The sequence below is a fragment of the Acomys minous genome (genome assembly GCF_964271855.1).
Source record: "Acomys minous genome assembly, chromosome: 2".
Classification (NCBI taxonomy): Eukaryota; Metazoa; Chordata; class Mammalia; order Rodentia; family Muridae; genus Acomys; species Acomys minous.
This window is the reverse complement of record NC_140484.1, coordinates 53960239-53986983: the sequence shown is the minus strand read 5'-3', so window position 1 is coordinate 53986983 and position 26745 is coordinate 53960239. Positions and strand designations below refer to the sequence as shown.

The window sequence follows — 26745 nt, the reverse complement described above, 5'->3', positions numbered from 1 at the left end:
GATGAGTGGATGGGTGGGTGGGTGGAAGGGTGGATGGGTGGATGGGTGGAAGGGTGGAAGGGTGGATGGGTGGATGGGTGGATGGGTGGAAGGGTGGATGGGTGGATGGGTGGAAGGGTGGATGGGTGGATGGTTGGATGGTTGGATGGGTGGATGGGTGGATGGGTGGGAGGGTGGAAGGGTGGATGGGTGGATGGATGGATGGATGGATGGATGGATGGATGGATGGGTGGGTGGAAGGATGGATGGATGGGTGGGTGGATGGTTGGATGGTTGGATGGGTGGATGGATGGATGGATGGATGGATGGGTGGGTGGATGGATGGATGGATGGATGGATGGATGGATGGGTGGATGGATGGGTGGGTGGATGGGTGGAAGGGTGGATGGGTGGATGGGTGGAAGGGTGGATGGGTGGATGGGTGGATGGTTGGATGGGTGGATGGGTGGATGGGTGGATGGGTGGATGGGTGGATGGGTGGAAGGGTGGATGGGTGGATGGGTGGATGGGTGGATGGGTGGATGGATGGATGGGTGGATGGATGGATGGATGGATGGATGGATGGGTGGGTGGATGGATGGATGGATGGATGGATGGATGGGTGGATGGATGGGTGGGTGGATGGGTGGATGGGTGGATGGTTGGATGGGTGGAAGGGTGGATATGGGTGGATGGGTGGAAGGGTGGATGGGTAGATGGGTGGATGGGTGGATGGGTGGATGGGTGGATGGATGGATGGATGGAAGGGTGGATGGGTGGATGGGTGGATGGGTGGATGGGTGGATGGGTGGAAGGGTGGATGGGTGGATGGGTGGATGGTTGGATGGTTGGATGGGTGGATGGGTGGATGGGTGGATGGGTGGATGGGTGGATGGGTAGATGAGTGGAAGGGTGGATGGATGTATAAATGAATGGGCAGGTGGGTGGAATGATAGACAGACAGACAGACAAAAGAGCAAGTGAAAGAATGGCCTCCCACATGGAGGACAGAAGGGAACAGAGGCTTCTGGATTTTCTGAGTTGTATTTTTTTCAGCACTGGGCAGCCAGCCTCACTGCAGAAGAACATGCCACACCCTTTTAAAACCAGGAAGGCCAGAGTGACCTGGGAGAGGAGAGCCATTGTTTCTTTACAGCAGGCCCACGTCCCTGGGTATCTGTTTGACTGCAGCCGGCCTCCTTGCCCGCTCAGGTCATTCCAAGGACAAGAAACTCAGCTATCTTGCTCATCACCCAGTCCCTAGTGCCTGGTACCCAGCGGGTGCTCTGTAAACACCCACAGTGTAAAGGCGGTGTGGAACACTCTGCTGTGCTGCCGGCTACAGAAGGGCCTGGGATAGCAGTCCACACCCATTTTATCACCCACAGAGCAGGGTCAACCATAACCACAGAAGCACACAAGAGATGCCTGGGCCTGAACTGGCCTCCTGTCTCCAGAAACCCTCTGTAAAGGAGGAGCCAATCCTGAGCCCTTGAGAGGGAAAAGCATAGAGAGCCAAGGTAAGTCCATCTGCATGAACTTCAACAGGGAATAATCAAAAATAAATTCCCCACTGGGTGTGGTGGTGCCCACTTATAATCCCAGAACCTAGTGGTATAGCAAACATATCAGGAGTTCAAGGCTATCCTTGGCTACATAGACAGGTGAGGACAGCCTGGGCTACATAAAACCATATCTAAAAATTAACTAATTTCAGCCTGGTCTATAAAGTGAGTCTAGGACATCCAGGGCTGTTACACAGAGAAACTCTGTCTCGAAAAACCTTAACAATTTTAACTAATTTAACTTTTTTTCTTTTCACTGGAAGGTGCCAGGAGACATCTAATATTCTGCCCAAAGCACATGGACAGATTATTAAGATCAAGGGTGGCTCAGCGGGTGGAGGTGTTTGCCATCAAGCCTGAAGACCTGAGTTTAGTCACTTGGCACCTATACGGCAGAAGGAAAGGACCGACTTTCTCAAGTTGTCCTCTGACCTCCACAGGAGTGCTGCAGTAATCACACAAGGCATATTAATAAAATTATAATACAATTTTAGGAAGAACCGAAACCATGCCCCCCAACCCTGGTCTGCTCACCTGAAGTCTATGCCCTGAGCCCTGGTGAGTGAGTGAATGACACCAATCACACCCAAGCCCGGGGCATGGAATTTTGAGAACCAGCCAATAAGGGTGGTTCTCCCAGGTATCAAAGCTCTTACCACCACCCCAGAAGAAAGCTCATCAAATCAAGATGTGGTTCTCTCGGGGTCTCTCATGACTGGAGGCAGCCATGGGACCCCAACATGGGGCAGGGTCCTCTCTACTGCCCCTTTTGGAACCTAGCATCTGGGTCTCCTCCCTACATAGCCTCAGACCCATTTCCTCAGAGAGACACAGGTGTTTGCTGTAGACTGCTTATCTGTGCCCCGCCCCCAATGCTAAAATGGTCATGCTAAGGGGAAGATGATAGGACTTGGGTCTTTTGGAGGTAAACTAGGTTATAAACATGGAGCCTTCCCGAAGGGGATGATGTCCTCATGAGAAGGATCCTGGAGAGCTTCCGGTCCCTCCGCCTGTGAGGACTCCGCTGGAGGGTGTGTCTGTGATCCCCGGATGACGGTGAGCGATGCCGGTCTGCAGGTGCTTGTGCCAGACTGTCCAGCCTGTAGACCTTGATGAATGGAGCTCCAGGTGCTCATGAACACGGGGCATCACCTTCTGTGAGCCCAAAGCAGCCCCAGTGGACAGGGTCAGTGGCTCCGGGGACTCTGCGAACTCAGGATAAGACAGGCTCCCTCTAACACACACCTCTGTCTTGTTTGTCAAAGAAACATATTTCCATACCAAATAAGGCCGTGGACTCCACAGCCTCTGCCCACTTCACACAATTCCTTTTAAGTGTCCAAGCGCAATTATACTTGGACGGTGCTGGGATTCAGCCTCCCAGTGTAAACAAGTGGCCCAGCTGGGACACAGCTGCCTGTCCTGGAGGAGGAGGCTGGATCACCATCCTCCCTGCTGCCTGCCCAACCTCTCTCAGCCTCCAGAATCCCACAGAATTCCTGCCACCTGCCACCCCCTCCCCAAGTCCCAGGAAGCCAATCGGCCCTAAGCAGGCAACTATTCAAGGCTCCCCCCTGCTCTCAGGTTTGTTAAGTGCAGAGGGACAGAGAGAGAGGTTTCCCATGGGCAGGAGGAGGCTTTAACGCAGGTGCAGAGAGAGGCCTATTTTCTGGGCTCACTGCAAGATGCCCACAAGGCACACTTCCCCCAATCTGGGGACTGGTCAGTCCCGTAGGAAAGCGTGACATTCCCTCAGGCTTCTTGGGTCATGAGAAAGTTGGCCCAGGGCAGAAAGAGGCCTCAACACCCCACCCTCACAGCCAACCCTCTGCTCCCTCCATACCCAGCCAGGCTTGGGCTCCATGCCCTGGCCACTAGCTTTTTCCAGGACCCCCTCTCTGGGGGAGACTGACTCATCTCCACTGAGGAGTGCACGCACCAGGCATGGTGGCTCGCCAACTTCCCTGCCTGCAAGCGAGCAAGGGCTGTGATTTTCCATTTGCGACATCTGATTGTTATTAGGGCTAGAGCGAGGGGGAATTCCTGGTTCCATAGGCCCCAGGAGGCCCCCAAGAAGATTCTGGGGTGGCAGGAGGCGGTGCTGGTGCCATCTGGGTTGTGTGGCCTTCTCTCTGCCAATTCTCCACCACTCTCCATAGGGGTCCCTCACCTGCTGTTTCCGGGGCTCTCCGTGCCAGGCCCCAGTGAGTTCAAACAGCAGAGTAGACATTCCCCTACCACCACATGCCCTGAAATGCCCATTGGAGGAAGGCCAAAGGCACCAAGCAAGTGAACACCCCGGAGCTCCCTCTGCTGGGGCAGCCCTCTGGAGCAGCCCGAGAAGGGAGATGTTAACATCTGGACTCCAGCCCCAGTGCTCAGGCCAGCGTGACGTCACCAGGCAGAGAGAAGTGAGTTCCCAGTGGGGATGGGGGGGGGTGCTCCTGAACAGGGCATTCCTTCTTCAAGCCTCATCACTGTTCTGCTCCTCCTCCTCTTCTTCCTCCTCCTCTTCCTCCTCCTCTTTCTCCACCTCCTCCCCTCCCCCTTCTGCCGAGCCTGGAATTGGGTTTGGGGCGGGTTCTGTTTCCAAAGCCTTCTCCAACAGGCCAGGCGGGTGAGGGCTCATCCTCCACCCTGAGCCCAAATTTTCCGAGGCTCCAGGCAGTTCTTGGCTAGCCTGCTGCCGTGGGTCAGCAAGCGCGGAGTCGCAGGAGAAGATCTCTAAGAAAAGAAGGTCTCTTTGGAGCATCAGGACAGCCACAGGTAACACTCTGGGACCCAGGATCTAGGGGAGGGAGACCAGGGAGGTGGGGGAGGGAGACCAACACTGGGGGGGGGGGAGACCAGCGATAGGGGCTGCAGGGTCAAGATCAGGGGCTGCAGGGTGAAGGCTAGCCGGGGCAAGCAAATGAGACTGGCATCCTCGAGGCAAGGAAATGGGCATTGTCATGACAGGCAGCTTGCAGACGTTCCCCCACTCTAAGCAGGGAGCCCCAAGACCCTGGAGTGACGCTGTCCCCTTCCAGAAGATCTATTCCACCGCCCACCGCCCCCATCCCAGGGATGTTGGAAGGCTTTAAGAATTCCCCTCTTGTGTTGCATTCCCTGACATCCCGCTCAGCTGGTCTTACCCCAGCCCCCAAACAGTCTTCCCTACCAGCTCCCGCCCTGTCCTCCCCTGGATGAGAGAGCCCCATCCCTCCTTCAACCTTACATCCAAGCCTGGTTTCTGGACGAGTTTGCAGGGAACACCCAATGGGCAATGGTTCAAGTGCCGAGCTATGGTTCCCATCGCTCTTAGGCTTAGAGAAGCTGCTTCTGTCAAGTTGTGAGTAGGGACCGGTGTCCTAGGCAGAAACGTATCTGGGCACAGCAGCAGACTGGACCCTCCCATGGCCAGCGCCCAGGCCAGGCCATAGCTAAGGAATGAGGGAGAGACTGGGGTATGCTATAATAGAAGTGAAATGACCTGGGGAGCTCCCTCAGGGCTGGCCTGTCCATCTGTCAGCCCAAGGAGGTAGACAGATGGCCCATTGTCTTGTTTTGAGGGGAGGGAACTAGGGTGCAGACATGGTAGCCTCTTCCGATGGCTTTTTGTGAAGTCGGTTCTGTCACAACTCAGATCTGGCCAGAGTACACGCACTCACATACATCCCCATACACGTCACACACATGTCTTTAATACAGCCCATCTGGGGTCCGCTTTGCTTCTGGATCTCACTGCATAAGTGAATAATCAGGGGTAGGACAGGGACCAGGGGTAGAGATCAAAGCAGTCACAGAGGTGAGCAAGGAGCATGCTCACTTGCCCCAGAGGGCATGTGTCTAGTTGGGAGTCAAGTCTGGTGGAATGAAAGATTCCCTGAATCAGGACATCAATGGGAAGGGTCGGGGTGGGGGTGAGCAAGCGGGGGTGGGGGGGGGGAGCTGGGAGTAGCAGATGTCAGAAAGAGTGGCAGCAAATAGCGCTGGGGCTGTAGGCACCAAGAAAACCTGGCCTTGCTTCATTGCATAGCTACAGGATGATGCCTGGTGGGAGGAGGCACACTTTGCACCCTGGACAAACATCACTCCCGCCGACTTATAAGGTACTTCCAGTCGGGACACCCGAGCAGGTTTCATAGTCAGCCAATCTTAGTTGGGGTACGCCAGGTAGAGCACACAGGTAGAAGGCGCGGGGTGGGGGGGTTGGCGGGGGTGGAGGTGAGGAGATAGCCAGGGACAGAAAAGGGCTGTGTGTACCCTGGTTAAGAGTGTGCCTCTGGGCCTAGGAACACCATCCAATAGGAATAAGGGGTTGGGTGTGGCTTAAGTCCCATTGGGTTCCTTAGCCCCCTTAACAGCAGATCGAGGCCTGGAGTTAAGGAGTGGGGGCGTGTCGCTCGGGCAGACCGAACGCTCTCGGCAGCCAATGGCGGCCGCAGCTTCCAGGGCCACATTTCCAAGAGGGAGGAGGCAGTGGCCCTGCGCGTGGCTGGCTGCGGGGGGATCCGCCCTGCTCGAGAAAGGAATTTCTGAGGAGTGTAGCAGTGCGCTGCCCACATCCCTGTTCTGGGAGAGGATGGTCTGGCAGCCTGTAGCCAGGCTGTGTCCTGAGTCACAGCTTCAGACCTCCCACCTGCTCTGTGGGCAGGCATAGTGCAGGCTGGGGTTGGGGCTCAGTTCCAGGAGACTCAGGGTGGATTTATCAACTGCCTGCTAGGGTGGACCAGTCTCAAGCAGGGTCTGTCCCTCCCTAGCTTGTCACGAGACACACCCCCGGGCCTCCAGATTGGCTGAATGGGTCTGAGCCCTACACCCAGCCCGGAACCCAAGGACACCACAGCAACCTTTTGGTTTGCCCCCCTTCAAGTGAACCTTGCAGGGAGCCGCCACTGCGTCCCAAGAGTACAGAGATCTGCAAAGTTTCACTATGTACCCTATTAGGAGTGTGCCTCTGGGACAAGGAGCACCATCAATAAGGAATGGAGGGCTGGGTATGTGGCTTCCTTGGTAGATGCGGGCCTAGCATTCACTAAGCCCTGGGTTGGAGCCCTGTTACATAAACCAGGTATGGTGGTTCAGCCTGTAATCCCAGCACTCAAGAGACTGAGGCAGGAGGATTGAAAAATCCAAGGTCATCTTCAAGGCCAGTCTAGGTTGCATGAAATCTTGTCTTTAGCAACAAGGAGGGGGTGGACACCCATCCCAGAGCTAGGATGAAGAACCACGGTAAAGCAAGGCCCAGCCGAAGGCCTCCTTCGCCAGGACACCCCTCTACCAGAAAGAATTTGTCCTCTGTTGCACGTTTCTAGGACTGATTGCTGAGACCTCTATCCAAGCACAAAGAAGGTTCTCCAGGTCTGGGTGCAAGGGACCCCATCGTGAGCATTGCCTGGAATATTCTGGCCTAGACACCCTGCAGTCCAATGAGAAGAGAAAGGAGAAAGCATCTTCCCCCGGGGAGTGACATTGGGGCCCAGGAGCCAGGAAAGGGTCTGAATGTGAACCCACAGGCAGGAGGAGCAGGAAGGGTCCAGAGTCCCAGCCTCAGAGGGAGGCAGGGGCCTGGTGGGCTGGGAGCCTCTGAGAGGGGACAGGTGCTGACCCCACTCTACCCTCTCTTTAGGCTTTTGCCAAGCAGGAACACAGGCTGGTGAGCTCCCAGCAGGAGCTTGGACTCCACATTTTTGGAGATGGCCGGAAACTGCTCGTGGGAGGCTCACTCCACCAATCAGAACAAGGTAAGTGTCATGGGCAGGGGGCCCTTAGTCTGTGGGAGAGTGTTATTGGGAGGGGGAACACAGCCCAGCACCTCCTCCCACATCTGCTTTCCAGGCCTGCCCTCCAGCTCTGGGTTCCAGTGGGCAGCAGGCACATCTGGACTTTATGGCTTGGCCTAGGTTAACTGGTCCCCCCTGAAGCCAGTGCCATCATCGGTGAGGTAAAAGAACGCAGGCCCTGGGCATCCTGAAGTCCTTTGCCATGCTGTCTTTGAGTCAGTGTTTATCAGCTTTGAAAGGTCCCACTTCCTCCCCTTTCCCACTGGAGATGGAACGGTCACTACCTATTATAGTCAGACCAGGTCAGACAACCTCTGCTGGTTCTGTGATGGTTCCCATGTCTGTTGTGTGTGCCATGGAACTGTGCCACTCTGGGCCACCCAAGGTGAGCGTTGCCCCAAGCCTGGGCGTGTGAGCCATGGATGTAAATCTGCAGCTGGCACTAACCTCACCTAAAGTTTGGACAATGTCCTGGCCTGACACATCACCTTCTGGCCTGCTGAGCCTTTGCTTCACTCTGGAAAAATGTGGACTTCCCTTCTTCAGTAGGAATCCCTCTGGCTTATTTTCTTTCCCCAGCTTCCCCTAGACTTGAGAAGACTAAGGTGTATGTCAGGATGATAACTGACTCCTTCCCACCCCATGCCCTATCCTTGGTCCTTGGTCCTTGGTCCTTGGTCCTTGGTCTTTGGTCCTTTCCTTCCCAGAGGGACCTCTGTGGAATGACGGCAGCCCAAGAGGCAGTGACTGGGCATGCTAGGGGGCACCTCAAAGTCCCTAGAGAGGAAACAAGGCCCTGGAAGGGAGCAGACTCCAGAGTGGTGTTCACAAGGTAGTGTGGGGCTGCCAATAGTAGCTCCTGCCCAGTGACTCGCCAGCTGTCTCCCTCACCCCAACACCTAGTGAGGGACTGCAGAGTTTTTCCAGGTTGGTGATACACAGAGAGCTCTTCCCAGCCCCACAGGCCAGTGCCCTAGTGCTGAGCTGGTCCTCATGGGAGCTCTGTATCTGGGTCTGGTCCGCTGAGTCAACCCTCAGAGGCCTGGTGCAGCAACAGATCAACTCCAAGAAAGGGGAGCAGGAAGAAAACCAAGGAGCTGGGTTTAGGAGCGGGTGGGAGATGTTAGCTGATGAATTCTTAGAGGTGGACAGGTAGGCAGAAGAACCCCATAAACAACTTGTCCTTTCCTGATGTGACTTTGATGTGCCAGGATGGGTTGAACTAGGAAAACAGTAGCAGGCTTAGGGAGAGAGTCCTGGGATAGATTAGTGATGTCTGCAGGGAGGAGGAAAGGGAAGCAATGTGTATAGGGCAACCTTTGCCACTGGGAGGAAGGGCTCAAAACAACCCTGAGAACAAAATAGCTACGTAGCTGCCTCATGCTATTGGCTCCCACAGTGGTTTTTAAATGTTAACACAGAAATATCAAACTATTTCATGTTAGCATCTATAGATACAACCTCTCTGAAATTAAAGCAGGGAGCCCACAGGCCCTCCAAACCCTCTGGCTGGAGTAGAGGGGCTGCTCACTTTATTAAGAAGGCGTGTCCTTGGTTTTGCTAGTGTGTCTCTGCTCCCAGTTTCTGACACCTGGCCCAGCTCCGTGCATTTAAGTGTCAGCTCAGCCCGCAGGGCCAGGACTGGTGTTCAGCCTGGCTGAGCTCCTCTCCCCGACCCAGCTGTAAAATACACAGCCTCTCTCTGAGCTCAAAGAATGGCCACCACCTAAAGCCTCTCCCCTCCTGGACCTTCTCATTATCCAGAACCCCAAAAGGCAGCCCTGGCCCAGAAGAGGGCAACTGCCTCTCGTCTCTAGTGCTCTCTAGTCCGAGTGCGGGATAGAGTCCTACTCCAGCTATGGCCACAGTCTTTTGGTTTTGCCCACCCACACCTCCTACTAGTAATTTTATGTTTATTTTTAGGAATAAGTATTTTTGTGTTTTAAATTTGAAACATTATAAGAATAATTTGATAGAAAAATGCTATAACAGACTTATGCGCACATCTACTATACTCTCCATGATCCATTATTTAGTCTTTTTTTTTCTTTTTCGGTTTTTCGAGACAGGGTCTTTCTGTGTAGCCTTGGCTGTCCTGAACTCGCTTTGTAGACCAGGCTGGCCTCGAACTCACAGCAATTCCACTGCCTCTGCCTCCCGAGTGCTGGGATTAAAGGCGTGTGCCACCACATCCAGCAATCCATTTTTAGCACTGGGAATCGAATCCCAGGCTCTCAGTGCTGGGCAAGTGCTGCCACCAAGCATGATCTCCAGTCCTTTTTTTAAAATGGTGTGTGCGTGCATTATGCGTATGCGTGCATGCATGCGTGCATGTGTGTGCGTGTGTGTCCATGTGTGTGTCCATGTGTAGGCCAGAAGAGGGCATCAGATCCCCTGGAGATAGTTACAGGCAGTTGTCAGCCACCCAAAGTGGGTTGTAGGAACTGACCTTGGCTCCTCTGCCAGAGCAGATGCTCTGTCACTCCTGCTCACTACTTTTTGAGACAGGGTCTCATTAATTTTCCCAGCTTAGGCTTGAACTTAAAGTCCTCCTTCCTCTAGGATGACAGTGCCACATCAACAAGCCCAACTTTATCTGCTTATTGGTTTCTTAAATGGGTGTGTGTGTATTAGGTGAGTGGTGTGTGTGAGTGTGAGTTTTGTGCATGACACTATGTGTGTGAGTGAGTGTGTGGGTATGTGTGAGTCTGTGTGAATGCGTGTGTTCAAATGTGTATGGACGCATGTGCATTGGTGCATGCGTACATGTAATCAGTGCATGTGAAAGCCTAAGATTGACATCAGAGTCTCCTAATCGCTCCCCACCACCTTAGTCACTGAGACTGGGTCTCTCAGTTAAAAGCAGAGCTGCTGCCAGGCGTAGTGGCGCACGCCTTTAATCCTAGCACTCAGGAGGCAGAGGCAGGTGGATCACTGTGAATTTGAGGCCAGCCTGGTCTACAAAGCGAGACTAGGACAGCCAAGGAAACCCTGTCTCAGAAAATAAAAATAATAAAATAAAATAAAATAAAAAAGAAGAGTTGCCTGATGCAGGCTAATCTCGACAGCTTGCTCTGGGAAAAATTTCTACCTTTCAACTTACAGGAGGGCCACTGTGAACTCCAGTCCTCACACTTGCTCAACAAGCACTTTATCCACCAAGCCATATACCCACCCCTTTGCTTTCTACTGCTTTGCACGTGGCACATTTGGACCTGGCTGACCTATGGCAGCCTAGAGCTGCCTGTCTGGTCACCCTATGCTGATGCCATGCTGCTGGCTCTGGCCTCGGAGAACCGGTGTTAGCATCAGCTAAGCTTGGGCCTCTTTCTACTCTGGCCTCTACCTGGTCAACCATTCCACAGCCAGGGACCCCGCAGACCCCACCATTGGGTAGCTAATGGCAACTGGTCCAGGAACGGGTCTTCTGAGGGCCAAGGAAGGGTGGCAGCCTTATAGATATGTCCCCTTTGCACCTGCACAGATGTGTCCTGGGATGGGCGAGGCTCTGGAGCTCTACAGCAGAGGCTTCCTGACCATTGAGCAGATTGCTGCGTTCCCTCCACCTGCCGTCACAAACTACATCTTCCTGTTGCTTTGCCTGTGTGGCCTGGTGGGCAACGGGCTGGTCCTCTGGTTTTTCGGCTTCTCCATCAAGAGGACACCCTTCTCCATCTACTTCCTGCACCTGGCCGGCGCTGATGGGATCTACCTCTTCAGCAAGGCTGTGATCGCCCTCCTGAACATGGGGGCCTTCCTGGGCTCCTTTCCCGACTATGTTCGCAGGGTGTCCCGGATCCTGGGGCTCTGCACGTTCTTTGCAGGCGTGAGCCTCCTGCCGGCCATCAGCACCGAACGATGCGTGTCCGTCATCTTTCCTGCTTGGTACTGGCGTCGGAGGCCCAAGCGCCTGTCCGCTGGGATCTGTGCCCTGCTCTGGCTGCTGTCCTTCCTGGTCACCAGCATCCACAACTATTTCTGTATGTTCCTGGGCCGCGAGGCCTCACCTACAGCCTGCCGCAATATGGATATCTCCCTGGGCATCTTGCTGTTCTTTCTCTTCTGCCCACTCATGGTACTCCCCTGCCTGGCACTCATCCTGCACGTGGAGTGCCGAGCACGGCGCCGCCAGCGCTCTGCCAAGCTCAACCACGTGGTCCTGGCCATTGTCTCTGTCTTCCTTGTGTCCTCCATCTACTTGGGGATCGACTGGTTCCTCTTCTGGGTCTTCCAGATCCCAGCCCCCTTTCCGGAGTATGTCACTGACCTGTGTATCTGCATCAACAGCAGCGCCAAGCCCATCGTCTACTTTCTGGCTGGGAGAGACAAGTCGCAGCGCCTGTGGGAACCTCTCAGGGTAGTCTTCCAGCGGGCTCTACGGGATGGTGCCGAGCCGGGGGACGCTGCTAGCAGCACACCCAACACAGTCACCATGGAGATGCAGTGCCCTTCTGGGAACGCATCATGAGAGGCCAGCGTGGGGGGGCAAGGCTGCTGCCAACAGCGGCCGGTAGCTTCCAGAGACACCTGCCTGAGGGCAGAAGCAAAGCAGCTGCTCCTGTGCCTCCGGGGAGAGGAGCTGCCTTCACACGAGGCATCTACCTCTTGCCAGGCGTGGCCAAGAGGCTGAGCAGCCACCTGTAGACAGACCCTGTGGCCTCTGCTCCCCAGCCATCTGTCTGTGACTCAGTGTACCAAAGTTGCCCTCCTCAATAGAAGGGGGTCCCTCCTCAATAGAAGGTCATGAATGAAGGCAAGAAGGAGGCCACCTCCGCAAACGTGACTCAGTCAGCGTCACCCGCTCTGGGCCAGCAGCCTCCCAAGGCAGCATCTGAACAGAGCCGAGAGAATGGTGCTATCTGGAAGAGGATCCTGTCCACCTACATCGTGGTCCGCAAACAAGTCCCTGTCCCTTTGATGAGTCATCTGGTGACTTTAATGGGGTAGGGACCTGTCCTTGGCAAGCCATGTGACCCAGGAAGGACCTTCTGCCACCCTGGGTAGCTGACTGCTTTTCTGACACCCCACCTCCTCCCCAGCCCGCTCTGGGCAGCTGACTATACACTCCATATCTTGTAGGCCACGCATCAGCTCCCTACCAGTCTCCAGTGCCCATTTCAAACTGGACTCTGGTCCCATCCTGGCCCCAGTGGGGGCTGCCACCACGATGCCACCCATCATTCAGTACAGTGACCTCCGTAGCCAAAGGAAGTTTTATAAAAGATAATAAAGTATATATCAATATGCATTTTTAAAAATCTTGCAGCGAGGCAGGCTCAATGCCCACTGTCTTCTCTGTGTTTCTGTGTCCCACAGTGAGGACAGCCCAGGGCAACTGGAGTCCAGGGTGGGTGGCCATCTGGTCCTTTCCTCTCCCTCTGAGTCTCCTCTGGTTATCTGGCCACACCTCTGAGCTGCCTTATGCTCTGCCTGACCCTGTTTATATCTAGGCTTCCGTGGCCCCTAAGGATGGAGCTCATCGATGGAGCTGCACCCGTCCACGGAGCCAGGGAGGGGAGACGAGCAGGGAAGGGGTGAGCAGCATACCCACCCAGTGCCAGGCATGCTAGCCACACACCCTGAGTCCACTAAGCTTTGTTCCAGGCTATAGGATCCCAGGGCACCGGGCACTGTGGCACCGGCACCTAGGGGTAGCAGCTAACTCCCCCAGGGTCACGTCCCTGATGGTCCACCACCCCAGCCACACTGATCTCTCCCCTCCTTCCTGGCCACAAGCCGTCTATGCTCCTCTAAACAAGGAGAGCTGTCATGGTGGCTCAGAGCAGGTGACCTCAGAAGCTGCAGGCGGGCAACGCCACTTGGCCCTCAGCTGTCTGCTACTGGACAAGGCTGCCTTCTACTCCCTCCCTGTGTCTGCGCAGAAAGATGTGGGAGTCTGTGGCCTCCGCTCTTGCAGTGGAGCCTTGAGAATGTGCGTGTACCTCAGCTCAGGGGAAGGGCTATGATCCCAGTGCCTTGTGGGAGGCCTGGGAGTGCCTGGCTGATGGGGCCACCTAGACTCACCTGGCTCCCCAGAGCTCAGCCAATCCCATTCCTGGGAAGTTCTTTCTTTTATCTTTTTTTTTCCTTTTAGTTTTTCAAGACAAGGTCTCTCTGTGTAGCCTTGGCTGGCCTGGACTCGCTTTGTAGACCAGGCTGGCCTCGAACTCACAGCGATCCGCCTGCCTCTGCCTCCGGAGTGCTGGGATTAAAGGCGTGCGCCATCACGCCCGGCTGGAAGTCCTTTCTTAAGAGCCTCCACACTAGTCCTCACAGCTGAAGCCCTGGGGGTGAGCTGTGGCGACAAGGGGCCTCTCCACATGGGTCTAAGTCAGAGTTCAGAACCCAGGGCCACAAACAACAAACAGTAATTAACATCAAAATACAAACCTTCCTCCAACAACACGAGCTCTGTGGATGTTGAAGGGAGGTGGGGGTGATCTGTACAGTCTTGTGGAAGAGGAGCCTTTTCTCTACTCCCCCATAAACCCTTAGCCTCTGGGTGCTCCTTTGCTTTCCCCAGACCCCTGGCTCTGTGCTAATGGAGAAGACACAGCTAAGAGGCCTAAGTGCTTGCCCGCCACTCTCCTGCACTCTCCTCAGGTGTTTAATTATTAAAGTGGGCTGCAGAGGGGCTGGGCAACAGTGGGGCCAGCAGGTGCGTGAGGGGTCTCCTGCAGCTCTCCCACGCCACCTACCTTCTTTCTGGGTGTTTCACAAAGGCAGACTCCCACCCCCACCCCCCAATACTGCAGATTTCTCTTCCTGACATCCAAGAGGAAAGCCATTCTCCACCACAGGACAGCAGAGAGCCACGGCTCAGGGTCGAAACTCTCATTAAAGTGCTGCCTGGCCGTGGGGGTTGCCATGCAGCTGGACTTCCTACCAGCTTGTGCCTAGGAGGTGGGTGGAGGAGGGAGAGAGAGACAGGGTGGACAGCACTCTGTGCCTTTTATGCTGCCTGTCACCTAGTAGCTCTGCAAAAATCAACAAGCGGGGCACACTGTCAGCTAGAGCCAAAGGTCAAGAGTGAGCCTTGGAAAGCAGAGGTCTGCCACCTGCTAGGCACAGGCCCTCAGGCTACCCATGCCCAGACCTCACAGGGGTGGTGGCATGCGTCTCTGCACAAGATGGGGAAGGAGAAGCGGGGGTATGTTTGGACACGGAAGCTCAGTTGGTAAAGTCTCTGCTATCAGGTCTCCAGGACCAGGGTCAAAAGCCGGACATGGACTGTGTGTTTGGCATTCCAGGCTGGGGCGGCTGAGACCAGAGGATCCCTGGGGCTCACATCTAGGTAAACTAACAAAGTCCAGGTTCAGTGAGAGATCTCAGAAAAAGAAGGAGAGTAAAACGGAAGGCTCAGATGTTGACCTCTGTCCTCCATACACATGCACATACATGAACACACGTGTACACACACACACACACACACACACACACACACACACACACACACGCAGCCGGCTAATCCCAAGCACTGTCAGGGTAATGACCGGCTGTTACGAACCTAGTGTGTTTAGCAGGCTCCCAGATGACCGTTTCATGTAGCTCTCTGGGTGTCTCTACAAAGTTGCTCACACCAGTTGCAGGAAATCAGAGCTCACAAGACAATCACAGTGACTTCTGACCTCGATGTCTCTCATAAGCAAAGTGTTAGGGGAGATGCCAGGAGCTGACTTGGCCATCACAGTCCCAGGTGAACCCAGTTGGGTCTGGCTGGCTTGCAGTCCAAGAAGGGCATCTTGTGCAGAAGGCAAATGAATATGGCTGTGAGCCGCCATAGCTCTCTCTCTCTCCCTCTTCACCCAAGGATTCGGGAGCTTCTGCAGCCTTGGCGTGCCTCTTGGATATTTGGCTTCATTTCCTTTTTCTTTTTTTCTTTCTTTCTTTCTTTTTTAATTTTATTGTATTTATTTACTTATTTATTTTGGTTTTTTGAGACAGGGTTTCTCTGTGTAGCCTTGGCTGTCCTGGACTTGCTTTGTAGACCAGGCTGGCTTTGAACTCACAGCAATCCACCTGCCTCTGCCTCCCGAGTGCTGGGATTAAAGGTGTGTGCCACCACTGCCTGGCTTTTTTGTTGTTGTTTTGTTTTTGCTTTTTGTTTTGTTTGTTTGTTTGTTTGTTTGTTTGAGACAGGGTTTCTCTGTGTTATAGTCCTGGCTGTTCTGGACTCACTTTATAGACCAGGCTGGCCTCGAACTCACAGAAGTCCACCTGCCTCTGCCGCCTGAGTGCTGGGATTAAAGGCCTGCACCACCAAAGCCCGGCTCTTGGCTTCATTTTTTTTTTTATAAGTCCAGGATGACCTTGAACTTCCTTTTTTTTAAATTAATTAATTAATTATTTTTGTATACAGTACTCTGTCTGCATGTACACCTGCCAGCCAGAAGAGGGCATCAGATCACATTATAGATGGTTGTGAGCCACCATGTGGTTGCTGGGAATTGAACTCAGGACCTCTGGAGGAGCAGCCAGTGCTCTTAACCTCTGAGCCATCTCTCCATCCTTTGGCTTCATTTTCTAAAAGCTCTCCCTCTCGCTCTCCCTCTCTCTGTCCCTCCTTCCTTCCCTCCCTCCCTCCCTCTCTCTCTCTCCCTCTCTGTCCCTCCCTCCCTCCCTCCCCCTCTCTCTCTCTCTGTTGTATTAAGTGTAGGTGAACATGCACATCTGTATAGAGGCCAGATATCGACATTAAGCGCCTTCCTCTACCACCCTCTGCCTTACTTTTTTTTTTTTTACATTTATTCATTTTGTGGGTGGGTGGGTGCACTCATGTGTAGGACAAAGGGCAACTCGTGGGAGTCGGTTCTCTCTTTCTAGGATCCCAGGGATCAAACTCAGCTAGTCTTCAGGCTATCGCCTATTTTTGAGATGGGATCCTCTAGAGCGAAGGAGGAAAGGCAGGTGCAGGCCTGGGGAAGGGGCCTTCTGATGGGCTGGCGGGGAAGACGCGAGGCTAGGGAAACACTCTGGCAAGCTTCTGGTGTCGAACCATGGCACGCAACGCAAAAACATTCTCTCCTGTAAGCCGGCAGGGAGCTGAAAGTTGGAGAACTCAGAAAGAGCCAGGCGCAGTTTTCAAAACCAAAACTCATGGAAAACTCTGCTTGGATGATGAGTCAGCTGCCAGCTCGGAGTTTCCTGGCAGTTCAAGAGACTCACCTACTTGGGCAGATGATTTTCTTTTTTTTAAGCCTTTGGAATCAATTAAGCTGGAGCTTTAATGAGTGCATGATCAAATCCATCCACACATTCCTAAGCCACCCAGTGCCTGGCCTGCCCAGCTCAGGGCACACACACTTCCGGCCTTGTGTGATTGCTGATGAGCTCCGTCAGCAGGCATCCCCCAGCTCAGGCTAGAGACCTCTTTAACTCATTTTGGGAGGTCAGGGGACTCCACTGTATGGAGAAACTCAGTGACCCCTATCCAGAAAGATCCAGAAGGGACCCTAGCTTGAAGACTGCTGAACCAGGGGCTTCAAGTAGCATTCTCTATGCCCCTTGTCTTAATTTTCTTATGTGTATGGGGGGGGGGAGGAGGGAGGGGCATATTGGATATGAATGCAGGTGCCCTAAAAAAAAAAAAAAAATATATATATATATATATAGATCCCTTGGAACAAGAGTTAAATATAGCTGGGCATGGTGGCACACGCCTTTAATCCCAGCACTCAGGAGGCAGAGGCAGGCCGATCACTGTGAGTTTGAGGCCAGCCTGGTCTACAAAGTGAGTCCAGGACAGCCAAGGCTACACAGAGAAACTCTGTCTCGAAAAACAAAAACCAAAAAAACCCCCAAAGAGTTACAGGTGGTTATGAGCTGCTGGACATGGGAGCTGGGAACCAAACGCAGGTCCTCGGCCAGAGAGCTCAACCACTGAACCATCCTTCCAGCCTGCTCGTTAAATACTCTGAACCAAATGTGCTGATCTGAAAAAGGAGGTTTTAGTTAAGAATTTAAGTTTAAGTATTTAAGAGCTGGAAGGATTGCTCTTTGGCTAAGAACACGTATCTTTCTTCCAAGGAACCAAGTTCAACTCCCAACGCCCACATCAGGTGGCTCACAACCAGCTCCAGGAAATCCAACACCTCTGCACTCATGTGCACACACCCATGTACAGACAGACACACATATACACAGCTAAAATAATAAAAATAAACAAATAAAGGATTTCTGGCATAAAATGAAACCCAGGGCTGAGAGATGGCCCAGTCAGGAAGGTCCCTGCTGTGCAAGCAGAGGACCTGCATTCAGCACCCACACGCTCCCACATAAAAAGCCAGACGTAGTGATGGGTGCCTGCAATGCTTGTCCTGGAAAGGTGCAGAAGGGAGGATTTCCGGTTTGTGCTATACTTCATCTTAAAGATTTAGTATGTGTGAATGTGAAAGTATGTGTATTGTGTGGTGTGTGTGTGTGTGTGTGTGTGTGTGTGTGTGTGTGTGTGTGTGAGTATTGTGCTGTCTTCCCCAGATGCCATAAAAAAGGCGTGGGACCCTCTAGAGCTGAAGCAGCTGGTTACTGGGAGACACTCAACATGGTTCTGGGCATTGAGTCTGGTCCTCCACAAGGTCAGCAAGCACTTTTTTATTTTGTTTGTTTTGTTTTTTTCTGAGACACTCTCTGTAGACCAGGTTGGCCTCAAAACAGAGGTCTGCTTGCCTCTGCCTCCTGAGTGCTGGGATTAAAGTATGTACCACTATGCGAGGCCAGCAAGCACTCTTAGCCACAGAGCCATCTTAGCCACATCAGCCCTCATACATGCACACATAAAAAGGCACACATATGCACAACACACCCACATGTACAACACACACCACACACACACACACACACACACACACACACACACACACACTGGATTAGCTCATCCTACTAAAAAGTTCTGGTGTCCCAACAGGCCCAGGTGCCTTTGGCCTCCATCCTGCCTTCATGGGCCCTGTGTGAGGAAGAGTCACCACCCAAGGACAAGAGCATGTGTGTGTGTGATCTTCAGTTCTCCCTGGGCTTTGGAGGGTCAAGGATGACTAGCCAACCTATGGTGAAGATTCTGAGGCTCAGCGAGGTTACCCGAACCCTGAAGTTCAACTCACAAATGCCAGGACAAGATGGCCGACTCCCCATCCAGTGTCTCTGTCTCCTCACCTCAGCAAGCCAAGCTGGGCAAGTGCATTAGCTGAGCATCCCTCCACATGGGTGCCCTTAATGGCCTTTCCCAGCCCACAGACACCAAGCCCCCCTTTCTCTTCGAGGCCCCACCCCAATTCCCATATCTCTGATGGGGCTGCTAATGCTCTGACCATTGGGAAGGGAGGGGCCACCAGGATAGTGCCAGAAGGGATGGTCCTTCCATGATCCTCAAAAGCCCTCAAGAGGGCTGGGGTGGAGCAGGGGAGAGCCATGCCTGGGAGGCCCATTAGTCTTCAGTTGGGCTCCTGTGGACCCAGGTCTCCAGAGGGTGGGCGGGCATCCTTCCTGCATTTATATCTGGGGCTCCTTCTCACACTTCTCAAAGGGAGCCAAGGTGCTTGGGGAGGGGGTTCCCCAAATCAAGGCTTCTGTGAGACTGGGAACAGAGGAGACCGACAGGAGCATCCTTGTTGCGTGGAAGAGACCCTGAGCCAGGAAAGTGCAAAGGCCCAGGCCCAGTGGAGATGCTGTAGACACCTCCAGGGACCAGTACCCTTTGCAGAAGGACAGAATGACACACCCAGAAGCAGGTGAGAAGCTTCCTTTTTTTTTTACAGTCTGGGGGGAAGCAGAGGATATAGCAGTCCAAGACCTGCTACATGCCAGTGACAGCCTGGCTCTGCAGGGGCAGCTCGGTGACCAAGGCTGGTGTCCCCTCCGCTCTGAGTGGGACTTTGAAAATTAGCTCATGACCCTATAAAGCAGGGGTTCTCACCTTCAAACACTGCGACCCTTTAATACAGTTCCTCTTGCTGTGGTGAGCCCCCAACAACAAAATGATTTTCAATGCTACTTCATAGCTGTAATTTCGCTACTGTTATGCATTGTAACTATCTGATATGCAACCCTCAAAGAGGCAGAGACCCTCAGGTGGAGAGTGGTGTAAAATGAAGCTCAGGCTGGCAGGTCAGAGGTAACTGCAGACCAAGGCCAAGGGCAGGTTAAGGAAGAGCTAGACCCGGTGTAGCCTGACAACTTGAACTCATGAGGTGGAAAGAGAGAGAACAGACTTCAACATGTTGTCCTTTGACTCCTACATAAGGCCATCCACGGCCTCGCTTTGAAGGTGCACTGTTGTCCAAGTCTTTTTTTTTTTTTTTAGATTTGTTTATTTATTACTATGTATACAATGCTCTGCCTGCATGTACATCTGCAGTCCAGAAGAGGGTGCCAAATCACATTACAGATGGTTGTGAGCCACCATATGGTTGCTGGGAATTGAACTCAGGACCTCTGGAGGAGCAGTCAGTGCCCTTAACCTCTGAGCCATCTCTCCAGCCCCTTGTCCATGTCTCTTTGCACTTGAAATATTCCTAGAACACAGACTGTGGGACACTGGGAGCAAAGATTCGCATGGTTATTACAGAATGAGGTGCTAAGGCTGACAGAGTGTCCAACATTCCAACTCTCCACTCACAAAGAGGAGTAGAAGGCTGAGCTAGCTTAGCACGTCCTCAGTCCCCTCCCTCTGAATTCAAGCACACACACACACACACACACACACACACACACACACACAGACACACACACACACACATACATACACACACACACACACACACACACAGGCGAGGGAAAGAGGGACAGAGAGGGACAGAGAGACAGAGACAGAGAGAAACACACACAGACAGAGAGAGACAGACTATAAGGCTATGAACAGAGAAAATTCTGTTTGTTTTGAGACAAGGTCTAATATAGTCAAAGCTGGATGCAAACTCTCAATGTAGGGTCTAACCCTGACCCTCCTGATTTCACCTTATGAGTGCTAGGTTGGCAGCTTTGGACCACCACACCAAGGTTTTGTAAGACTGGGATGGAACCCAAGGCTTTGAGCAAGTCGGGCAAGCACATTGTCCAGGGAGCTACATGCCCAGCCTCTTTTCTTTCTCTTCATTTTTTCTTTCTTCCTCTTTCTCTCTTCACTTTTCTTTCCTTCTCTCTCTCTCTCTCTCTCTCTCTCTCTCTCTCTCTCTCTCTCTCTCTTAGTTTATTCTTTAAGACAAGGTCTGGCTATGTAACCCAGGCTTGGAAAACTATATGGAGTCCATAATAATTTCAAACTAGTGATCCTCCTCCCTCATTCAGCCTTGTAAACTTTAGGATTACATGCTTGTACCACCACACGCTGTACGGATCAAACCCAGAGCTTCCTGCATACTGGCAACTGCTCTGCCGGATAATCATGTCCCCAGCCAAGAAAATGCTTTCAACATTTGTCTGTTTGTTTGTTGTGCCCCAGGAAAATACTTTTAAAATCAGAAATATTTTCAGAAAAGCTTCACCCATCATGTCTCAGTAATATGGTTGCCTAAAGCAGACACGAACATGGCCAATACCAATGGAAAATCCAATGGGGAAATCTCATGGGGCTCCACCTCTAGACTAAGAACTGTAGGCATCTACGGGATGCTGTCGGTGAGAAGAGCGGTCCTCCAGGGAGGAGCCTGTTAATGGGTTATCTGATACTGAGTGGTCAGGCCCCAAATCACTTACATGCAAGCAGCACTGAAACAGACTCAGCAGAGAGAGAAACAACTAAAGAGGAAGAGGCCAGGAAAAAACTAGAAATAGTCATAGCTGGGGGATGGAAACACATGAGTAGACATGGCACCCATATCTGAGGGAAAGTGCAATGCCATCAGGCTGTCAGAACGGAGGGACAGGGCTGCAAGGACCTTTACCAGATCAGAGGGCCAAATATCCCAAGGACTTGCGTGACAATTTCAAGACTCATCACCATGAGTGTCTCCCAGAAGGTGTGTTCATTCCTTGCTAGAGAATGGGGCAGCAGCTCACCTGGGTCAGGATGCTTCTTGCCTCTGCTGGAGAACAGAGAGCAAGCCTCAGGTTCAGAGTCTTAGGGGAATCCCCAAAGTCAACCTAAAGGCCCCCAAAAGGCTGAGTGATCCATGGTTCCAGAAAGCCCCAACAGGTACTCAGATACCACACGCTGAGTGTCCCCCGCATGCTGGGCACAGCCCTGGCCATGACCGAGGACGAGAAAGCCATCAAGGGTAGTTCTACCTGCTCTCACGTTCTCCCTGTGCCTGCTGCTGAGCTCAATGGTGAAGGCCTATTCTCTGCTCTCCCACTCTCAAGTTTAGGGTTAACTGCCAGCAGCACATCTGTGCGGCTGTGACAAATGTGGCATGTTGCTTTTAACAGCATGTGCTCTCTGTGGTTGCTGTAACAGTGACCACAAACCAAATGGCTTCGACAGAAAGTCTGAAGGCTAGGCCAGTGGAGTGACTCCAGGGTTAAAGGTGACTGCTGCAAAGCCTGACAAGTTGAGTTCAAGCCTAGAATTTTCATGGTTGAAAGAGAGAACAGACTTGGACACATTGTCCTCGGACCTCCACAGAACTGCTGAGGCATGAGCATTCAAGCACTTGCCTAAACACACACACAGAGAGAGAGAGAGAGAGGGAGGGAGGGAGGGAGGGAGGGAGAGAGAGAGAGAGAGAGAGAGAGAGAGAGAGAGAGAGAGAGAGGTAAAATGAAATGAAGACATTTCTGTTTTGGTCTCAGCCCAGTTACGGGCCTCCCTCTCTCCAGAACCCCCTTTCTTTCCTCAGCCCCTCAGTCAAGACCTCCCTTCAATCTTATTTTTTTAAGACAGGGCAGGGAAGTCCCCACCACCACCACCTTGTGTTGTGAAAGGAGAGAACCATCTCCAGGCAATCATCGTCTGACCCCTGAATATAGGTGCCCTCCCAGAAGAAAACAACTGAGTATAAGAGGGAAAAAGGTTTTATAAAGAGTTCTTGAAAAACAAACCTTTGGCAAAGTAAGAAAACGAGCAATTTTTAAAAATAGCTGAAAATTATGGTTTTTAAAATTATGAGGAGCTGGGCATGGGTGGCACATGATCCCAGCATTTGAGAGGCAGAGACAGGCAGAGGTCAGCCTAGTCTACAAAGTGAATTCCAAACCAGCCATAGCTACATAATGAGATCCTGTCTAAAAAAAAAAAGTAATGGGGCTGGAGAGATAGCTCAGTGGTTAACAGCGCTTCCCGATCTTTCAGAGGATCTGCGTTCAGTTTCCAGCACCCATGTCAGGTGGCTCACAACCATTTGTAACTCCAGTTTGAGGGGATTTGACACCCTCTTTCTGGCCTCTTTGGGCACCCACAGATATGCCACACACACTCAGATGTATACACATAAGTAAAATGAGAAACAAATCTTTGGGGCTGGAGAGATGGCTCAGAGGTTAAGCACACAGGTTGCTGCTCTTCCAGAGGTCCTGAGTTCAATTCCCAGCAACCACATGGTGACTCATAACCATCTATAATGAGATCTGGTGTCCTCTTCTGGCCTGCAGGCAACACACGGTGTACATAATAAATAAATATTAAAACAAAACAAAACAACAACAACAACAAAACAAATCTTTGGCCAGGCATGGTGGTGCACACCTTTAGTCCCAGCACCCAAGAGGCAGAAGCAGGTGAGTCTGAGCCTAACCTGGTCTACAGGGTGAATTCCAGCACAGCCAGGGCTACACAGAAAAACTGGGAGAGGGGTTGAGGGAGAACAGTGGATTTTATACTGACCAGTGGGAACCCAGAAGGCAAGAATACCATCATATTAACAGATCACACACTCTAAGCAATGGTACTCTAGCAGAGATGTAAGCCTTAAAACACTAACGGTCGGATTTGGAGCTTCATTTTGGAGCTCTGAACATCCAGTCACACACACACACACACACACAGAGAAATGACCAGACAGATGGCCTCACCTTCTGCCAAGCCTTCAGAGAAAGCTGACCTTACAGGCTGCAGACTGTTCTGCAGAGTGGATGGACAGCCACATCTCCAAGCCGTTTCATAACAGGAAACAAAAGTAGCAGCAGCAGCAAAGTGATGTGACATTTTATCTCTGAGTAGGGACCAAGAGCAGGCCACTGTTAGGTGCAGTGACACATGGCTGCCTTCCCAGCAATTAGGAAGCAGAGAAAGGAAGATCAGGGGTTCTAAACCATCCCAAGTTACCTGATATCCTGTCTCAAATGGGGGTGGGGGGAGTAATATCAAACTAGGAAAAGGAAGAAGAGGAAAAGGAGGTGGGAAGGCTGGAGAGATGGTTCAATGGCTAAGAGCACTTGTTCTTGTGGAGGACCAGGGTTTAGGCCCCAGCATCCACACGCAGCTCACAGCCATTAACTCCAGCTCCAGGGGATCTGATGCCCTCTTCTGACCTCCACGGGCACTACATGCATATGATATATATATATATATATATATATATATATATATACATGGAGGCAAACAGCCACATTCATAAAATAGACATAATTCTTTTCTTTCTTTTTTTTTCAAGACAGGGTTTCTCTGTGTAGCCTTGGCTGTCCTGGACTCACTTTGTAGACCAGGCTGGCCTCAAACTCACAGTGATCCGCCTGCCTCTGCCTCCCGAGTGCTGGGATTAAAGGCGTGCGCCACCACGCCCAGCTAGAAATAATTCTTTTAATGACAAAACTAGACTGAGTATGATGATATACAGCTGTATGCCTAGCTCTTGAAATGCTGAGGCAGAGGGATCAGGAATTCCGGCTCATCCTCTGCTACATAGGGAATTTTAGGCCAGTCTGGGCTACATGAGACCCTGTATAAAGAGAGAGAGAGAGAAAGACAGAGAGAGAGAGAGAGAGAGAGAGAGAGAGAGAGAGAGAGAGAAGAAGAAGAAGAAGAAGAAGAAGAAGAAGAAGAAGAAGAAGAAGAAGAAAAAGAAGAAGAAGAAGAAGAAGAAGAAGAAAAAGAAAAAGATAATCCCAGCAGTCAGGAGGCAGAGACAGATGGGTCTAGCCTGGTCTACAAAGCAAGCCCAGGACAGCCAAGGCTACACAGAGAGACCCCATCTAGAAAAATATAAAAAAGAAAAAAGAAAAAGAAAAAGAAGCAATGGTGGTGATACACTCCTTTAATCACTTAATCCTTTAAGCACTCAGGAGGCAGAGGCAGGCAGATCTTCGAGTTTGAGTCTAGCCTGATCTACAGAGTAAGTTCCAGGATAGCCAGGATTTCACAGAGAAACCCTGTCTCAAAAAACCAAAAAGGAGGAGGAGGATAAGGAAGAGGAGGAAGAGGAGGAGGAGAGAGAGAAGAAAGAAAAGAAAAAGAAACTCAGGCTGAGAGAGAGCAGAGCCGGAGGAGGTGAGTATGTAGCAGGTCTGTGTGTCTGGACCTGTGGTAGATTCAGCCACAGAGGGAGCCCAGAGGTGTCTAAAGAAAAATTCCAGCAGGCCAGGAGATGATGGCGCATGCCTTTAATCTCAGCACTCAGGAGGCAGAGGCAGGTGGATCGTTATGAGTTCGAGGCCAGCCTGGTCTACAAAGTGAGTCTAGGACAGCCAAAGCTATACAGAGAAACCCTGTCTCAACAACAACAACAACAACAAAACAAACAAACAAAACAAAGAAAAGAAAAATCCCAGCATACACATGGGTCCAATAGTCCATCAACACAGAGTTTAACCCAAGTCCCTTTTCCTTCCTTAGGAACGAATGACACTCTGAACAGCAGCCCAGCCCCAGGTCTGACCATCAACTACACCATGAACTCTGTGACCTGGATCTACCTTTCAGTGACATTCCTGGCCATGGCCACCTGCGTGTGTGGGATGGCAGGCAACTGCTTGGTGATTTGGCTGCTGAGCTTCCGCGTGCAGAGGTCGCACTTCTGCATCTATGTGCTCAACCTGGCGGTGGCCGACCTGCTCTTCCTCGTCTGCATGGCCTCCCTGCTCAGCCTGGAAACAGGGCCCCTGCTCACAAATAGCACCTCCGCCAGAGTCTATGAGGTGATTAGGAGAACCAAGTACTTTGCCTACACGGCAGGCCTGAGCCTGCTGACGGCCATCAGCACCCAGCGCTGCCTCTCGACGCTTTTCCCCATCTGGTATAAGTGCCATCGGCCCCGGAAACTGTCATCGGCAGTGTGTGGTGCGCTCTGGGCACTGGCCCTGCTGATGAACTTCCTGGCTTCTCTCTTCTGCGTCCGGTTCTGGCATCCCAATGAAAACCGGTGCTTCAAGGTGGACATGGTTTTCAGCAGTCTTATCCTGGGGATCTTCATGCCCGTGATGATCCTGTCCAGCGCCACCCTCTTCATCCGGGTGCGGAAGAACACCCTGCTGCGGAGACGGCGGCCCCGGAGGCTGTTCGTGGTCATCCTGGCTTCCGTCCTCGTGTTCCTCACCTGTTCTCTGCCCCTGGGCATCTACTGGTTCTTACTCTACTGGGTGGGACTGCCGCAGGACCTGAGGCTCCTGTATATCTGCTTGTCTCGCTTCTCTTCATGTTTTAGCAGCAGCGCCAACCCACTCATCTACTTCCTCGTGGGAAGCCAAAAGCACCGCCGGCTGCAGGAGTCCCTGGGCGCTGTGCTGGGGAGGGCACTTCGGGATGAGCCCGAGGCAGAGGGCAGGGAGACGCCGTCCACGTGCACTAATGATGTCTGAAGGCAGCCCACTTAGGACCTCCTCCCAAGCCCCGCCCAGCCTTTCCTTAGGAGTACCTAGCTAGCCTGCAGCTCAACATGTTGGGGTCACTTTCCTATATGCTAAGGGGCCCACCAATATCTCCTTATGCTCCTAATCTAAACTGGGATGTGAGGCCACATTTCTTTCTGTTTTACCTGGTTAGAAGCAGATCCTAGCTTTGCCTCCACTGACCACCCCCCACCCCGGCCCCATCTCGTTCAAGGCTGGCTGGGAAATGGTATCTCCCAGTAGGGATAGCACCTCATGCAGGTGGAAAAGGTCATTCCTAGCCAACTTATCTCCCTGAGATGGCATCTGTCCTCGTTTCATTTCCGTTGCTGTGACAAATTCCCTGAGAAAAAAAGCAACACAACTGCAGATCACAGCCCATCATTTCAGGCGAGTCAAGGCAGAAGTTTAAGCAGCTAGTGACGTCATAGACAAAGTCAAGAGCAGAAAGGGTGCAAATGTGTGGGTGCGTCCCCGGTTGCTTGCTCTCAGCTGGCTTTCTCCTCTCTTATTCCATTCTAAATTCTCTGTCTAGGGAATGGTGCTGCCCACAGTGGGCTGGGTCTTCCTGTGCCAATCAACAATCAAGGCAATCCCTCACAGACAGACATGCCCACAAGCTAACCTGATGTAGACAATTCCTCACGGAGGCTCTGTTCCCACGTGAGTCTGGGTCGCGTCAAGTTGACAGTTACAGCTAAACAACACAGCACTTTGGATGTGAGGATATACTGGTGACGTCATTG

The 26745-nt window shown here is 52.2% G+C and overlaps 2 protein-coding genes across 3 annotated transcripts; both read left to right on the top strand.

The window, feature by feature from the left end:
• Positions 1-3646: 3646 nt before the first annotated feature.
• Positions 3647-12553, top strand: MRGPRF (MAS related GPR family member F). 2 transcript variants are annotated; one of them, XM_084800704.1, is made up of 4 exons: positions 3647-3955; positions 4153-4310; positions 7156-7270; positions 10794-12553. In XM_084800704.1, exons 3-4 carry the CDS (start codon positions 7223-7225, stop codon positions 11775-11777), a joined length of 1032 nt encoding a protein of 343 aa, XP_084656830.1. In that variant the 5' UTR covers positions 3647-3955; positions 4153-4310; positions 7156-7222; the 3' UTR covers positions 11778-12553. The 2 variants fall into 2 exon arrangements, with proteins under 2 accessions (XP_084656830.1, XP_084656829.1); XM_084800703.1 differs by lacking the exon at positions 3647-3955 and having other exon boundaries at positions 4026-4310.
• Positions 12554-20827: 8274 nt separating this feature from the next.
• Positions 20828-25969, top strand: MRGPRD (MAS related GPR family member D; the record flags this gene model as incomplete). Its single annotated transcript, XM_084802733.1, has 3 exons — positions 20828-20917; positions 21435-21567; positions 25008-25969. 3 exons carry the CDS (start codon positions 20828-20830, stop codon positions 25967-25969), a joined length of 1185 nt encoding a protein of 394 aa, XP_084658859.1.
• Positions 25970-26745: the final 776 nt, after the last annotated feature.

Bases quoted from the DNA above. Each gene is read 5' to 3' on its own strand.
- MRGPRF (XM_084800704.1), top strand. From the start codon at position 7,223: ATGGCCGGAAACTGCTCGTGGGAGGCTCACTCCACCAATCAGAACAAG. The intron at 7,271-10,793 runs GTAAGTGTCATG...GCACCTGCACAG, and splicing joins ACTCCACCAATCAGAACAAG to ATGTGTCCTGGGATGGGCGA.